This window comes from Sarcophilus harrisii, chromosome 1, assembly GCF_902635505.1.
Source record: "Sarcophilus harrisii chromosome 1, mSarHar1.11, whole genome shotgun sequence".
NCBI classification, from domain to species: Eukaryota; Metazoa; Chordata; class Mammalia; order Dasyuromorphia; family Dasyuridae; genus Sarcophilus; species Sarcophilus harrisii.
Window position 1 is genome coordinate 335,345,987 of NC_045426.1, and position 17,150 is coordinate 335,363,136.

General features: G+C 54.7%; 2 protein-coding genes across 4 annotated transcripts in view; one reads left to right on the forward strand and one right to left on the reverse strand.

Moving 5' to 3' along the window:
• The window catches only part of LOC100930850 (coronin-7), a 110,626-nt gene that overhangs the window by 62,211 nt on the left and 31,265 nt on the right, over window positions 1–17,150 (forward strand). The gene's annotated exons all lie outside the window — the stretch shown is intronic.
• On the reverse strand, window positions 2,209–16,345 carry VASN (vasorin). 2 transcript variants are annotated; one of them, XM_031945602.1, is made up of 2 exons: window positions 15,888–16,345; window positions 2,209–5,008 (listed from the first exon to the last, which is right to left on the reverse strand). In XM_031945602.1, exons 1-2 carry the CDS (start codon window positions 16,311–16,313, stop codon window positions 2,972–2,974), a joined length of 2,463 nt encoding a protein of 820 aa, XP_031801462.1. In that variant the 5' UTR covers window positions 16,314–16,345; the 3' UTR covers window positions 2,209–2,971. The 2 variants fall into 2 exon arrangements, with proteins under 2 accessions (XP_031801462.1, XP_031801463.1); XM_031945603.1 differs by lacking the exon at window positions 15,888–16,345 and adding an exon at window positions 14,929–15,880.

Consider the following 17,150-nt stretch of genomic DNA (forward strand, 5'->3'; position numbering starts at 1 on the left):
TAGGTGGGATGAGGGAGAGTAAGGTATCTATAACTCAGCTTCTTAACTGTAGTTTGTGACCATTTCTCAGGCAAGTCACAAGTGAAAAAAGTTTGGTCTGTAACACCAGGATTTCATTCCTAGATGACTGGAAGAATGGTGATTCCTCTCAAAAGAAATAGCAAAGTTCAGAAGGGGAAGGATATTGAGTTCTGTTTTGGAAAAGTTGAATATGAGTGGCAGAATGATAATGATGGGGAGATACTGACTCCAGACCTCAATAAAAAGGAACAAGATGGCATTACCTTGAAAAAGGAAGAGTAAGGTTTGGTTGGAATGTCCACATATTGCACTTACTCCTGAGGCAAGATCCTGTGGATGTGACAAGTGCTAGATTAATAGAAGTGGGATTTTTAGCCTGGAATGGTATTGGCCATTAGTGACCAGAAGAGGAGATTGTAAGACGTTTGTGCCCCTGAATTCATAGGATTTGGAACCTGAAGCAACCTTACAGAACATCCTTTGTCCACTTGTACCTCCTATTCCACTTTACCAAAGAGGAAGCTAATATATCTAGATGGAAATTGATTCATCCAGGGTCACACTAATAGGCACTCAAATCCAGGTCAGGATTATTCAGGACTCTTTCTCTTCAACTCATTGCCTCTTGAAGTTATAATTCTCTGTATTTTCTGTAAATGCTGTTTTTATTTTCTTATTTCTCTTTGTGTTAACGATGAATGAATGAAAAAGTTTTTATTGGGTGCTTACAATATACCAGTCACTGTTAAAGGCCTTTTGAAAATCCATCCTCTGTCTAATGGAGAAGATGGGGTGTGTGTGGGAACGGGGTAAGGGGGCCAATAAATCTGAGAATACCAAAGTATATCTGGTGGCAATGGCAAAGTAACAGACTATTCTAGTAGGTTGGTATTGGGCCTATATTCCAGTAGGTGGGGGTCAGGCCTCTCAACTGAGGTTGAATGTGAAGTAGTACCTGTAAATAGAAAAGAGGTATCCCAAAGTGCTACTAGTAGGATGAGTCTCTTTTCTTTTGGGGGGTTTCTTCCAGAAAGACTAGGGGAAAATGAGGCTTGGGGCTAAGAGCACCCTGAGGGTCCTAGAGAAAGGGGCGTCTACTGCTGTTGTCCATAGTGAAAAAAAAGGTCTGTATCTTGTTCATTCAAAGACTGAATAGAAAATCTAAGCATTAATCAATGCTCCAATGCAGATATAGGAGCTACTGCTTTGGGGTATGAGAAGCGGACAGGCATTGTCCGCCAGCCCCACAGAGCTCAGAGTGATGTTATAGAACAGAGGTTTATGATCCATGGATCCATTGGCACTGAGGTTTGAGCTAGTCCTTCCTTTGCTGTGTCTGGTCAGCACCTAGGACGAGGGTTCCCTGGCCTCCCAGACTGTCTCCTGCGGAGAAGAGAGCAGGTTCAAGCCTCACAGAGCACCTTTGGGCACTGGCAGTCAGAGCAAGCCCTAGTCCATTCCCGGCTTGAAAGGAGGGTTGTGTCAGACAGATCAGAAAGGAATTGCAAGAGCTGGGGCAGCCCTAGGTTGCCTTTGTAGTCTGATGAGACAGACCTCGTTCTGTCCACATCAGGACCTCAGGAGTGAGACAGTTCTCCTCAGCTGTAAAAATGGGATCATAACAGCACCTTCCTCATAGGGTTGTTGTGAGGATCAAATGAGATAATGTTTGTGCACAACAGGTGCTTAATCAGTGCTTGTGCCCTTCCCTTCTCGGGATGTAAGCAGAGCTTTTATCTTCCACCTCTTTAGATTAAGGGGCCTGGAAAGAGAATGACTACCAGCCCTACTCGGGATAATCATCCATGCCCTCCTTTGATCTTTCCCAGCCTATTTTCCCATCAGCCCCTGACCTGGAGAACAGAACTTACTGGGGGTACTCCGGTCCTAGTCCTCTTTCCTCTCAGTCTTCCTGAAAGAAGCCAAAGACAAGAAAAACAGCCCAAGAGTTCTATGTGCCCTGATTCTTAGAACTAGGATACTAAGCTAAAAGATATCAGGTGGTCAGAGAGGGAAAATGACTTTCCTAACTTTACTCATTTCCTAACGAGCTCAGTGGGGCTGGAATTCACACCCATGCCCCCTGATTCACAGTCCCACTCCACCCTCCTGACAAGCCAGAAATTAGGCAACACAAATCCCCTACATGGTTTCCTCCCACAACATGGGGCCAATTCTATGGACTGATGTCTGATTTTATTTCATTTATTTCTTTTTATTACAAAAAGCCTTCATGTCATCATCTGTCTTACAAAAACCAAAGTCCTTGCCTCTGGGTTTGAAAAGTGCTTTCCCAGAAGAAATGGGAAAGAATATGATATAAATATTTTTTCCAAAAAAAAAAAAAAGTCCTTAATCTTCTTTCCAGTTTCTTTTGTTCCTTCACTTCCTCACGGCTGAAGCTGCAGTCCACACCTTTGAGGAGTATCTTCCCTGCCCGGACCCTACTCCAACTCCCCCAAGATTTCCTTCATTTTTTGTACCCTCCCCTCTCCTCCCCCCAAGACCTCTCAGGAGGAGGGGAGTCGGCAGGAGCTACCCCCTGAGAAGCTCGCGCCTGTGTTACCAGCACACAGGGGGCCCCCCAGGCCCTCCCCACCCCAGGAGGCTTGCGGACATGAGAGAGGGTACAGAGGAGGGTGAGGCTGTGTGACTCCAGGAGATTGCATCTCGTTGGGGATGGGTGAGGGGAGCTAAGATCAGAGACTCTACAAAGCTGGAATGATCCTGAAGATCATCAAGCCCAATGCCCTCATTTTACAGATGAGGAAACTGAGGTCCAGAGAGCGCAGCAGTTTGCGGCAGAGCCAGGGCTCCTAACTCCCAGCCCGGGGCCCTTCTTGCCGCCCGGGGCTGACCGCCGCACACCTCACAGCCTGCGTGGCCAGGGTACAGCGGGGCTGCCGGAGAAAGCCCTCGGAGCCCGGTGGCTCCCTTGAGTAGGCAGGGTTCAGAAGTAGGAGGGCTTGGGAACGGGGGCCCTGTTGTTATTGCCAGCGGCGTAGTGCATGAGCGGCACTTCGCACTCAGAGCCCGCTGTTGGCACCCCGCCGCCCTCAGGCACCTTGGAGCCCGGGTCCTCCAGCGGGGCCTTCACCCCGCCCAGTTCCATGGGCCCGGCCTCTGCCCCGCGCTGGCCTCGCGCCTTGTCCTGGGCCTGCCTTCGGCGCAGGCAGTACATGGCCCCCGCGGCGGCCAGCACCCCCAGGAGCAGGGCCGCCAGGGCGGGCACGATCATGAGCGGCAGGTTGCCCTCCTTGCCCTGCGTGACGGGGGCGTGGTTGTAGCGCACAGATGGGGCAGTGCGGGCCTCTCCGCAGGCCTCCTCGCCCTCGGGTCCGCGCGCGCCGCCCAGGGGCCCGATGCAGATGGAGTAAGTGGCGTTGGGCCGTAGCTGGGTGACCGTGTAGTCTGAGAGCGTGGCAGGGAGGCTGAGGGTCACGGGCCTTTTGTCGGGGCCCGAGAGGTTGCGGTAAGTCAGCCGCAGGCCCTTGAGCTGGGCCTTGTTCTGGGTGTAGTTCTTCAGCCTGACCCGCAGGGCGGTGGCGCTCACCTGCTCGATGCCGAGCTGGGGGACCCGCACTGGCAGCCTGGTGGGCGGCGGCTCGGTGGGCCACTTGGTCTTTGCTTCACAGTAGAGGCCCGAGAAGCCCTCGGGGCACAAGCACTCAAGGTGGTGCCAGGTGCTGAGCCGGCAGGTGCCGCCGTTGAGACAGGTGTGGGCGGGGCAGCCCTCGGGCTGGGCGCCCGTGCTGCCGGTGGGTGCCGCAGCAGAGGGCGGGCTGGGGCCGTCCCCGCCCGGAGGGGCCGCCGTGGGCACCTGTGTGCTGGGTGCCACTGGTGGCAGGCTGGTGAGGGGCAGCGTGGGCCAGGGGGTGGAAGGCCGGGCCGTGGTGGCGGTGGTCGTGGTGGCCGGGCAGCCAAAGTCGGCGTAGTCCAGGTGCTGCAGGAGCTTCCCTGCGTTCTTGGGGGGGAAGTGGCACCTCGTCTCATCGGGGCTCCAGAGCATCACCCGGCTCTCTCTGGCCCACTGCCCAAACCAGCTCAGCTGGCACACGCAGTTGAAGGGGTTCCGGGCAGCCGTGACTTCTCGGAGCCGGGGGAATCGGCTAAAGAAGTCCCGGGGCAGGCCCTGCAGGCTCAGGTTGCTGAGGTCCAGCACCTGCAGGTTGGTCAGGCCTTCCAGGTCGTCGGGCAGCAGCTGGGTGATGCGGGTGTTCCCTGCCAGAGTGAGGCGGGTCAGGCCCCGGAGCCCCCGCAGCATGGCCGGGGCTGCCTCCAGCTGGTTCTCGGAGACGTCCAGCTCGTGCAGGTTCCGGAGGCCCGCGAACAGCTCCTCCTCCAGGCGGCTCAGCCCCAGGCCGGCCAGCTTCAGCGACTCTATGTTGCTCATCCCAAAGGTGCCCGCCTCCAGGGCCGGGATTCGGTTGTGGCTGAGGTCCAGCAGCAGCAGGCGAGGCAGGCGCAAAGGGGGCAGCACGTGGAGCTGGTTGTCTTCCAGCTTCAGCTCTAGAAGGCTCTCCAGGGTGTCGAAGGCATCCACCTGGATGTGGTGGATGCGGTTGTGGGACAGGTAGAGGCGCTCCAGCAGGCGGAGGCCCCGGAACGTCTCATTGGTGATCTCCTGCAGCTGATTGGAGGAGAGGTCCAGGTTGCTGAGGTTGGCAAGGGGCTGAAAGACTCCCCCCTGGAGAATGGCAATCTGGTTCTGGGACAGGTCAAGCAGCTGCAGGGCAGGGAGGCCCACAAAGCTTCCTGAATCCAGGGTGGTGATGCCATTCTCAAATACGTACAGGTCGGCTGTGTCTGGGGGCACATCGTGAGGGACTGTGGTGCCCTTCCGGGCAATACAGAAGACAGTCTGTGGCTGGTTGCACTGGCAGCCTGCGGGGCATCCTTGCACCTGGGCACCCTGGCAAAGCAGCAGTAGTAGCAGTAGCGGCGGCGGCAGCAGGATCTTCCTTAACCCGGCGGTCATGGTTTGACCCTGGGGTGGAAGAGAGAGAACAGGAATTGGTGAGATTTCAAATTTGGAAACTCATAAGCTAAAAAGAAACTCTCAGGGTCATTCCCTTCCTTTGCTACCAGCTTCATCTGTCCTGTTCCATCCCAGACAAGCGGGGATCCCTCTTGCCTTCAGAAATTGCTGCTGACAGACATGGGGCAGCCACCATCAGCCTTCTGTTCTGGCCAGCTCCCACATTTTCCTGTTCTTTAATCTCAATCTTTCCTTCACTTAGAAGGTTGAGTTCCAGGGCTAAGGTCCTAGAAAAGTAGCTAAGAAGGCAAATGGCTCCCAACATACCTTTCAGGAACACCTGGTTTTGACCAATCTCTGCTTCCAGTACATACACAGTTTAAATTCTCAGCCCAAAAAGAAACATTCCAGACTTCCCTATTCACTTTTATCACGGAGCTCCAGCAGAGAGAGAAAGATTCTTTAAGAATTCCTTATAATCTTAAGGTTGCTAGTCTCAATTGATGCACTCAGTTGTTGCTGTGAATAGCGAATGAGGTTGGGAGACAAGGGGAAAACCGAGGTGCTAGTCAGGAAAAAAATGCAAAGACCAGCAGCTGCCTATCCAATTTACTTCTTTCCTTTGCTCTCCTCCTTCCCCAAGAGCACGAGGAAAGACCGCAGCTGGGAAGACTTCACATGGAAACTATTGGGATTGGTGTTTTTCCACTTGTTAAGTCAGCAACCTGCCTGGGATGGAAGCTATTGAACCCGCCAGTATGTGGCTGCCAGGCCTTTCACCTAGAAGCCAGACTCGTTTATAGGGAGTGGGGTTAGGAGATGAAGAGCTGATTTCTTTCCTCCCTTCCTACACTTTATGTCCAAGTTTTTCCATACTTGGGGGTGACCACATTGCTATTCAAGGAATGATGACAGGAAGAGAGCCCGAGCCAAAGGAGACTAGCTTTCCCAATGTCCCTTCTGTTCCCGCCCTTCCTCCCCCCACCGTCTCTTCCATTTCATCTCTGAAGTTTCGAGTGTAAGACTGGAAGCAGGCGGGTGTAGGACCTCCTGGGAAAGGCCCCTTCCTCCTTGTTGGCTAGGGTCTCAGGAGACACTGGAGGGCATGAAGACCATCCCTCCTGTGTATCCCTCCCCCCGGCTGTCTCCCTCTGGGGTCTCAGATTCATCCCCTCAGATGATACTGCCTTGATTTCTCTGTAAATCTCAAAGATCCTGAAGGCCTGGATTGTGTCCCTGTACGCAGTAAGGATAAGTAAGGCCCGGTTAGCCATGGGCCGGCCCTGGCATCTCCTCAGCAGCCCAATGCCATCTCTCAAGGAGAAGCACCAGAAGTAGGCGCAGTCCGTGTTGTGTGCCCTTCTCCTGCAGCCCGAGTCAGGCACCCAGACATTCCCTTTTCTCTGACCTTAGGCAACTGGACCTAGAAGAGCTCCTGAATTGTGGTCCCCAAGGCAGCCTGAACAGAGGATATATCTTTATGAGAGGTCCAGGGTCAACAGCCACACTTTTCTGGCCCTCCTCCTCCCAGAATGGTTACATGGATGTGAGGGCTGAGGCTGGTGTGGCCTTAGAGTGTGCCAGGGACCTTGGGAGTGCAGGAGAAAGGAAATTGAGCACTTTGCAAAGGAGAAGTCCTTGCCTTGATGGGCTGGGGAGCTCACTCCCACTCTGGACTCTAAACACTCCCCTTTCTTCTTAGACCACAGACAAAAGCCCTTTGTCCCAAAGCCTTAATAATATGGGAGACTATGAGAAGGCGGGAGCGGCGGGCAGGCAGTAAGGCAGGAGCTGAGGGATGCTGTGACCACAGGGTTTAGGAACCAGGCAGCACTGGGCCTATGGTTTATTTTAGCCTCTCTGAATTTCAGCCAGTTTACCCTACCTTGGACAGTCAGACTGCCTGAGCCTATGAAAAGAAAAGAACTCATCAGATCAGTTTCTCCCTTGTGCCCCTTTACCACAAACCCACGAAGCACTCTTAGAAAAGCCTCCTTAAATCTGCATGGATGCGCTAGTCATCTGTGAGCCCTTGCTTGCCAAGGCGCCATCCAGTCTCCCCTTACCAGCCTAGCCTATCTCCAGATTGATGGGGGCTTTGAGGAGCGAGCAGGATGGAACAGGATTGATCTGCTATAGGAGAGGAGACATTCTTATCCTTTGTCCACAGAGATGTCAGAGAAATTGGCCTCCATTTGGTAGTGTCTGTTCCCAGAATTTTTTCTGCCATCTGAGCAGCCAGTCCATACCAGCAAATGCTTAGTCCCTGAAGCTAACTAGTAATGCCTCTGCCTCCAGTGCTCAGGCCCGGACTTGGGACAAAGGCGAGTGGTCATCAATCCAGAGCTGGGTGGCAGCCTGCCTGTCAGGCCTGGAGGGCCCTTGCTTTGTGACCATCGCAGCCCGCAGATGCAACCATAGTATCACTTCACCAGCTGGGAGGATTCTGCTGCTTCTCCCCCCCATCTCCTCAGTTTTGCCTATAAGTCTTTGCCCACATAAGCAAATACCCCAAGCATGAGCTATCATATTGTGGCAGCAGAACATTATTCTGAAAGTCAAAAGAGGAGTTTGGCTCTGGCGTATCTTGGATAAGTCACTTCCCTTTGGATCAAAGATTCCTCATCCATAAAGAGGATTACATAATCTTTAAAGCCATTTCTAAGTCTGATATTCTGTGACTGGATGCCATGTGCTTCAGGGCTGGGTTAGACTTGATTCTGGCTTCTTGCCCCATTCCAGTCTCCTGGCGGCTCTTTGGGTCTGATGATCTACCCTCCCTTCTCTCACCCCCCCACCCCCATCTCTTCTTTCTTTCCTCCTTCTTGGATTTGTCTCTAGTCCGTTACTCCTCCTCTCACCCCTGGTTCCTTCCACTGAGTCAGAAGATGCCTGGGTGTGGCCTGGGCTCCAGATGTCAGCCACGGCTTGGGGCATCCTCTCCCCATCCCACCCCCCACCCTACCCTTGACTGCCTATCTCCTGTCCCTCTTGGTCCCTGGCTCTGAGTGCCATCCGTCCTAGCACTTAGGAGGGGAACAGCCATTCGGTGGCTCTTTACTGCCCGAGTCTCAAACCTCTTCTCAGGGGCCCACACCTGGTCTAGTGGTATCTGTAGAGACGGAGGGTGGGGTAGGAAGTGCCTTTGTCTGGAGTGAGTTAGGGCCTCTCAACAGGAAAACCCAGGAGTTGATGATTTAGTTCAGTTCATCTGTCTTTTAGCCCCTTTAATAAGCAAAATAATTAAAGGGGGAGAGGGATTTGTCCGGAGTGGGCATCTGGCTGACAGGTAATAAGCTTTGGAATGTGTGGCTGGAGGTAGTGGGGAGGAGATCTGGGGGGAGGGCAAGGGACTGAGCCAAAGAATATCCTGAACAGAAAGAAAAAATTGAAGTTCTTTCTTTCTCAAGAGACTGTTTTCTCATCTTTGGGTGGAACTCCCCCATCATCCCCAAAGAGCAATAGTAATAGCTGATATTTATGGAGTGCTTTATAGTATACAGGGCACTTTCCAGATACTTCTCATTCGGTCTTCATAAACCTCTAAATAGATAAGGCAAACACTCAGAAGGATATACAGATGCCAAGTGTCAGGATCAGAAAGTCCAACCTTAGAATTGCGACTCCAAAGCTGTGCTACTCTGCCAGAGTTCTAGAGCAGGATGAAAAGAAGAAGCTAGCTAGCCCTGGCGTTCTGAAAAATGATTACAAGGTTATAGGGAGAGTGCGAGATTGTAGTTGAAAGCCATGTGAAACCCTGCTGAGCCTCCCAGGGCCCTTTTGGGAGGAACAGCTGGGGTTAATTCCCTGAATGCAGCCCCCATCCAGGGACTCTTGTTATTGCCTACCTGCTGCTAACTAATTATAACTGACACTTATATAGGTCTTTACAGAATAAAGACTTCTTTACATACAGAATTCATTTGGTGCTTCAAACAGGGGAATATTCTTTTTCCCTTTTTACGAATGAGGCAATGGAGATCTAGGTTGCATTGGTTGGTTAAATTTGTTAAAATTGACAGAGGCAGGAATTGATAGTTAGGGCTCAAATTTGAGTTTGAGTCTTTGCAGTGTACCAAAACGCCTTGCTAAGACATTAACTGTTACCTCATGCTAGAAAGAAACCCCCAAAACGTCACTACAAGTCTGCCCACGTTGAGAGCCCCCTCTGAGCTTCTTGTCATTGATAAAAAGCAGGGGGTGAGGCAGCTGGGTCAGGGGGGACAGAAATAAATATACTTGATCGGGGCAATGGTCTCCTTTTCTGTCAGATAGCCCTCACAATCCCAAGGCAGGGATTGTCCTACAGTCAAAGGAGGGTGTTCATGGAGTCTGCCTGTGCACATTTACAAGTGTTGTGTGGCTAGGTGGGGGTCGGTGCTCAGTGTCATGTGCTTGCGCTCACACACACTTAGGCTACAAGCAGCCCGTTTGCCCCTGGCCGGGTTCATAACTGCTCAGACAGAACTTAGGAGTCTGGTGCTTTGATATCGGATACTCTAACCTGGGGCCGGTTAAGGGGAGTTGGGGGGAATGACAGACTCTGGCTCTCTCCTGCAAAGAGGGGGAGGGGATGGGGAAGGCAGAGGCTTCTGGGATGGTTGCTGTGGGGACCCGGCGGAGTCCTGATTTAGCCTGATTGCTACCTCTGCTCTCCTCCCCATCCCCCTGGCCCTGCTTTAAAGCTGGGTCTGCCTTCTGACGAAAACCAAGCCCTCAGAAATCCAGAAACAGCCGTGGTGCTATGTTCTGAGAGTGCTGGGGGCTCGCAGCCCCCTGGCCCCAAGCCTGAGCCTATGCTTCATTCTTCTCCCTCAAGAATCTCTACAGGGCCGGGGGGCCTCGGAACCCCTGAACATTAGCTCGGGGATGTCGAAAGGCTAGCTGTGCTCACCTCCCCCCGGCTGTCTGCGGCCAGCCGGGTCAGGGGTCCCCTGAAGGCGGCCCACGGCATGGACAGCTCTCGGGACGGCCCCCCCCCTTGGGTAGGTCCCCTCTCTGACATGAGGTGGAGGGCGGGTGAGAGGGGAGGCCCTCCGGGAGATGATTCAGGATGGGGGACTGAAGGGGGTGGAGTTGGACAGGCACTCCAGCCCATGACCTCAGGGCCCCTGGGGGGGGGGGGGTGAATAACGCCAGTGCACCCCAGCCCCAAGGACTCTGGCACCCACATCCCTGTCCTCCCGCTCACCCCACACACACATTCTTGATCCACCCTCTGCCTCACACACCCTCCTCCCTTAACCACACACCCCTGTAGTAGTGACACAGATCCCTATAATTCACAGCCTTCCTGTTTTGCATGCACTCTGTCCTTTCTCAATTACACACACACCCTTTCTGCTACACACACAAAGACCCCCTGTGCTGCAGCCCGTTCTTCCCTTGCCTCTCCTCCTTTGCGGGGTCAAGGAAAACGGAGAACGTGCCTTAAGAGAAGAAAAAGCCGGGACAAAGACTAGTGGCCCTGGGCAGTCGGTTGTGTTCGCCCCAGAACTCTGCTCTTCTTCAGAAATAAGCCTATTTGAAGGCTGGATGAGGCTACCTGATAAAGCTTCTCCCAGCCCATCCCTGGGTCTGGCTCACGGCTGTAATAGCTGGCCTTGGCCAAGGTTGGCAGGGGCTTCGTCCCCCAGGCTGGTGGGCCACCTCTATCCCAGACAGGAGCTACAGGGTCTCCAAGAGTCTGACTCAGCCACTAATTGTGTGAGTCACAGGGCTTGAGCCCAGGGGGAAACCCGGGTGGTTTTGACTTTCCCCAAAGCAGCTTCTCGTACCCCACCTAGAGTACTGTCCAAGCCCTTGGGATCTCCAAAGCTGTCCGAAGGCTGGGACCACAGCTTCTGTAGTGTCCGCAGGCAGATTGGACCAGCGTGATTCGATCATTCTAGCGCCAGACCCCCCTCATCCTCAAAGGGGCTCTCATCCCCCCTGAGGCAAGCTGGGTGGGTGGCAAGGGGAGAGCTAGTGATGCCCTCCACTGTCACTGCCACCCACCTTCAGTTTGCCCTGCCACATAGGGCAGACACCAGCCTTGCCCACATAGTTTAGTGACTTGACAGCCACCAAACCTGTCGGCCTGGGGTAGGGAGGTGAGTGACTAAGGCTAATCATTATCCCCAGGAGGGCACCCGAGGGCAGGATGCCCTAGGCTGGATGACAGCCTGAGTCCTGGCTGCTTGGGGAGCTTACTGCAGGTGTCCCTTACAGATTTTTACGGGGACTAGGCAAGCTTCATTATCCGCCCAGATGGGGAGAGGACTGCGGGGAAGAGGCTACAAAGCAACAGATAATTCCAATAGCCTTTTTATTGGGTTTTGGAATGCACTGTCCGCGGCTGGCCTTGTTCTTGGCAGGAGGACGACATTCCTTATTGTCCTCGGCTTTTCCTGTGTGCCCTCCCCCTTAATCAGCTAAAATGAGAGGTGATGGGGAGTCACTGACAGCCCCAACCCAGTGGTTAAGCACCTTTGGGGAGGGCGAGGCTGGGGCTGAGTCTGCTCTCCCTGGCCTGGCCTGTCCAAGACCTGCAATTAACCCTGAGCTGGCACCCCAGCGGGCCTGACTCATGAAGGGTGGACAGGCGCTGTAGCCGGAAGGTGGGTGAAAAAAGACATCTCCTCCTGAATCTCAGGACAAAAGAAGTTTCGGGGTGGGTGGCGGGGGCCTGGGTTATGGCATGCCAGAGAGGCAGACAGCTCCCCAGTGGCAGGCCTCCACTCCCACAGCCCATCACAAGCCCTGTCTGGGCGGTCTGCAGGTCCTCAAGTCATATCCTTTCCCTTCTTCCTTACCCCTGCTGTGGTCTCCCTGGCCGTACGGCTCCTCCCGTGTCTAAAGAGTGGGAACTGACATCGAATCGCTTCTCCTTCCCGACCCGCAGGGCCGGCCATTCCCGGCCCCCTTCCCCCCCCCCCCATTTTTTCAGAGAGCAAACACGTCCCATGCTGCCCCTACATCAGAGCAGAATTTACTTAGGGAGGAGGAAGAAGAGGAGGTCAGTGGCTGCCCCATGTCTGTCCCCTCTCTCCTTAGGAACTAGCCCCTTCTATTTAATTAAATCTCTAAGGCAGCCTCAGAGGAATGCCTCTGGCTTATTGCATTCCCTTGGGAACGGTCTGACAGGAGGGCCCCCCCACCCCTGGACCAGCACCCCTGTTTACTCTTGCTTCTCTCTGGCCCAAGCCCCCTCCCAGACCGGGGCTCCTGCAGTCCGAGGAGCTGCCACAGGGCCTCTCGCCCACCCCAGGTGCCTGGCCAGGCCTGCTTAAAGGAAAAGCAATCCGGCTGTCAGAGGAATGTGGAAGCTGATAAAAGGGAGGAGGGCTGAGCCTCAGAGCTCCTCCCTCCCCAGCCTCCCCCACCGAGGCAATCTGCAGCAGTCACGTGCACCCCAGACACGGGCCCACGCGCCCAAGCACACCCACTACGCCACGCTCCCTCCTCCAGACACACGCACACAAACACAACCGCCCCCTTTCCCCAGAAACTCATTCGAATTCCTATGTGATGAGGGGAGCGGGTTTTCTTGGCAGCACCACCCCTCCAGCTTCCCGGCCCTTGGAGGCAGGGACAGAGCTCCCAGGGCGCAGAGTGAGGGCTTCCTGAGGACACCCCAGCAGAGTGTGGGCTCTGGGGGGGGGGCATGGCACACCTGGGGGGCAGGGGCCGGGGAGAAGCTGGTCCAACAACTGACTAAGGGAATCCAACTCCCTTTCTTTCTGTTCTCCAGGCAAGTCTCAGTATCCAGGAAAGAAATGGTAGAGAACTTTTCTCCCTGAGCATCCTCATTGCTCTCTTCTCTGCCCAACATAGGGTGCTATTTAGCTCTTAGAAGCCTGTCTTCTCTTGGTTATTGGGCTCAAGGAAAGGGGCACGGGCTCCCCCCAGCCTTATCCTTTGCTTCCTTCTCACCCCTTCCCCTCACAAAGCAGAATCCTCTTCTAGAGTAAAGAGATCCCTGCTCCCTGTCATTCCAGGTAAATTGCTCTAAGGAGCCTAATTGTGGGCATAGCCAAGAACTTAGAGATGGGAGAATGAATAAACTACAATCCTGTGGTGGCCATAATTAAGCTGCTGCATGTTACCAATAAGGGGAAGACTGGTCTTTATTTTAAAACAAAGAGAACCAGTGTTTAGGAAAGCTGTCATCAAAAAAATAGAATGAGTTCTCTTGTAAGGTAGTGAGTTCCCCATCACTAGAGGTCTTCAAGCAAAGGCTGGATGACCATTTGCCCATGATATCGTAGAGGGGTTTTCTTCCTAAGGTAAGGCCTCTCAATTCTTTCCAATTCTGAGGAGTGCTTCTCCTGCTCTCGGCATTGGATCCTGAGATCAGAGATTTAGAGTCCAAAGAAGTCTTTTGAGGTCCTTTCCTCCAATACCCACCCCCCTCTCTTTACAGAAGAAAAAAAAAATTGAGGCCCGGGGAAGTTAAGGGACTTGCCCATTGTCCTATAGCTACTAGGTGACAGAGCTAAGATTTAGACTTGTGGTGTTTGATTTTAGGTGCAGAACTCTAGCCATTGCCCACACTTTGTCCCTTTGATAGATCTCAAGAGCTAGGTGCTTTGGCAAGAAGGAAATACAATGTTGTGGTGAGGGTAGGACCTGGACAGCGCTCCCAGGAAGCCTGCAGCTTTGGGGGGGGAGGGTGCATCTGCCTGGTACTTTGACAAAGACTGATACCACCCTTGTCCTTCCAAACCCTTGCACCCTCCGTGCCCTACTCGTTGGTCAGGAATTTTGCTTCAGGGATCAGCAGGGGTTTCTATGTGCTGCTGCCTTGATACTCTATTGAAATGGCTCTTGGGCTTCCATGTCTTCATCTATATAATAAGGGAGTTAGACTAGATGACTTCTTTTGGTAATAATTCCTCTCATCTGTTCTGTACCTCCTCCTCGAGGGGCACCTGGCAGATATTGTAGGACCTTTCTTCCCCACTCTAGCCCTGGCTCACCCTCCAGGTCAGAGTTTTCTCTGTGCCACCCCGCTGTTCCTACTCCAAGATCCACAAAAAGCACCTTGACTTTTATCCTAGGCTGTGCCCAGGTGATGGGCCAAGGGCATCAGCCATGGCCAAATGACCCTGTCTGGCCAGTGCTCCAGCTCCCTAGCCCCACACATTCCAGGCCCCCATGCTCACAGCCTGGCACGTACACGCACCCACATCCCTCTTTTCTTCCCTCCCTCCCAGGCCCTCTGAGCCAGATAATACTCTGGAGAGAGTCCAGCCAGGCTGCTTATTAACAGAACCCTCTTCCTGCCTCTGACACTCTGTTTACAGAATCTCCAGGGTCTAACTCGACAAAGGGAGAAGAAAATAAACAGGGCAGGAGAAAGGGGGCTGCTTCCCCGTCCCTGGCTGACCAGGACCTCTGCTACTATCTCTGACTCTCACCTCTCCCAGCCAGCCCTTTCTGGGCCTTCCAAACCTCTCATCTCTTAACTGTACCATTCAGTTTGGATCAGGACTCCCCCCAGCCCTCACCCCACCTGCTTTAAAGCTGGGGCACCTGAGCTTCAGGGACCGGTGCAGGCTACTTATTACTTCTTGCTTATCATAATGGTGGAAGGGCATTTCTTATGTCCATGTCTCACAAGAACTTCCTCCTCCTCCTCCTCCTCCTCAGCACCTTTGTACAGGCTTTTCTGTTTGGCCACCCATTGCTGAAGAAGGAACCAATAGCTCATAAAATAGAGACTGTTAAAACCAAAAAAACCCTAAAAGATCACAGAGTCCGGCCCCCTCCTTTTTACAAAATGGGTCTCCACCTAAGGGTGGACCGAGGGTCACCAACAGAGACCAGAACCCCGGACTCACGAAGTCTGGTGCCGTGCTGCCTCCAAGCCATCACACGCTCTCCTCTCAGCCCTGTTCTCCATTGCCTGGGCCCTGGACCCCAGGAAGGGCAACAGGATGCCTTACCTGCTGGAACTGCTGGACAGGAAGAAACCAGGGAACCCAGAAACCCTGTTGCTGCGCAGCGAGTGCCTCCCAGAATTGTAATCATTAATAATCGGAGAGAGGGGTGTATAGTTCCTGGTCTGGGAATGCTGCTACTTCCCTGTTGGGGCCATTCAGCAGTGGCCAAGGCAGTTGGATCTTATCAGGGTTTCGGTGGTGGCTCCGATGGGGGCAAGTGATAAGGGCGCTGGATCGTTAAGTTTGGAACCTGGAATTATTACACTTGCCAGAGACCCCCGAGGCTGTTCCTTCGCAGAGATGGAAGGGCTGGGGTGGAAGGGAGCTCCTCAGCGTCCCTGCCTCGGACCCCAGTACCAGTCCAGGTTCACAGGCTCTGAGAGCGCCGAGGCAGGGCTGCCAAAAGGGGTTTCTCAGCTAAGGCCGAGGCGGGGACCCGGGGAGACAGCCAGCCCCTGGCTTCAGATCGCCTGCTTTTGCTCGCAGAGAGAGGAGCAGCCCTCCCGCCGCGCCCACCCGGGAACCCGGACAGGAGGAGCCAAGGGAGACGGGCGCCTCCCGGCCGTCCCAGCGGACTTTAATTCATAAACGTGGGGGAGCCTGCGGAAGGCGGGCGGCGCGCGGTGCGGGCGTTTGGTCTGTCTGCCTACGTGTGTGCGGTGTGTACACAGGCACAGCCTCGGGACGGCCCGAGCCGCGCCGGTCAGTGACCCGGGCAGAGCCGAGCCACCAAGTTTCCAGAGGCGTCCAGGTGTGTGCGCGCGCGCGCGCGTAAGTTATCCCCGTTTCTGGATAAGTCTCCACTCTCTTGGAGTCTGCCCAGTCCGCGGGCTGTGTCAGCAAGATTTTCCGCTCCCCTCCCCTCCCGGGCCGCGCGGGGCGGGCTCCGGAGCCGGGCAGGAGAGGAGCCCGGCGCGGAGCCCCCGCGCAGCCCCCGAGCCCTCGGCGGGGCTAGCACTCACCGGCGCCGGCGGCCCGAGGCAGGACGGGAGGCTCTTGGGGCTGCAGCCGCTTCGGGGCTCGGGCGGAGGAGGGGCGGGCGGGCGGCGCTTCAGTCCATCCCCGCCGCGGGCCAGGGAGCGGGGCTCCGGAGCTGAGCGGCTGAGGCCCCGGAGCCGAGTTTTCCGTCTCCCCGCCCCCCGACTCGGGCTCTGTGGGCGCTGCAAGGAGCTGATTGCGGCCTTAAGAACGGGGAGGGCGGAGCCTCGGCGCTGGGCAGGCTCCCCATTGGCGGAGGGGAAGGAGGGAGGTGGGGAGGGAAGAAGTGCCCTTCTCCCCCGTACGGACTGGCGGCCGGCTGCGGTACCTGGGGATGGGAAGGGGGGCCCCTTCCGGCCCGGAGCTGCCTGCCCGGCGCCCCCGGAGCCCAGAGGGACACAAGCGGGCATCTTTCGTTGTTGCCCGGCTTGGCGCGGGGAGACCGGAGGGAGAGGGGGCAGGATGCTGATGGCAGTGACCGCCTGCATTCAGGAAGGCATTCGCCTGGTTCTCCCCCTAAAACGCTTCCACATGTTTCGCGGTTTCCTCCCGACATCGGCCGGGTGAGGTAAATCAGGGCAGAGCGTTCCACTCCTTGTCCTTCCGCTGGTTCTCCGGGACTCTTCCTCCTAACCTCTCCCCGGACCTCAGTTTCCTCGTCGTTCAAATGAAATACTTTAATGAGGTTGTTCCCACGAGGCCATGGAACTCGGAGGCTCAACGGGCTTATGGTTATCCCCCCACTTTCACCGATGGGGAGACTGCCAAGCGGCACAGTAGTTAGCGGTAGAGTTGGAATTAGAAGCCGATGAGATTCGGGAAAGGGTTCGGTCTACCGTATTCAAAGGGGTGTTTGGGATCTGCTGGAAGCCTCACTATAGGATGGAGCCAGGCCCTCCGTCTGTCAGAGCCCCCAAGAGGCCCAGATCAGTCCAGAAGTTCCCAGCCCCGAGGATTCCAGGAAAATGTATCATTTCTGCCGTCTTCCTTTCTGTCCCCTCCCCAGGGCTTTGAATCACCAACTCCTAGTCCTGGGAAGTAGAGTTAGCTTGGAAACCACCAAGGAAACCTGGAAGCCAAACAGAACCGGGCTCTTTGTAACTAGGAATTCCCCATTCCATATACACCTTGAAAAGAGACATCACTGGCAAGACCTCCTTCCAAGGAAGCTTTCTCTGCAGACATATCTAAGGAGTTGTGCTTGGACCAGTTGTGCCCCGCCCCCCTTCCTCCTCACTTCCCCCAGA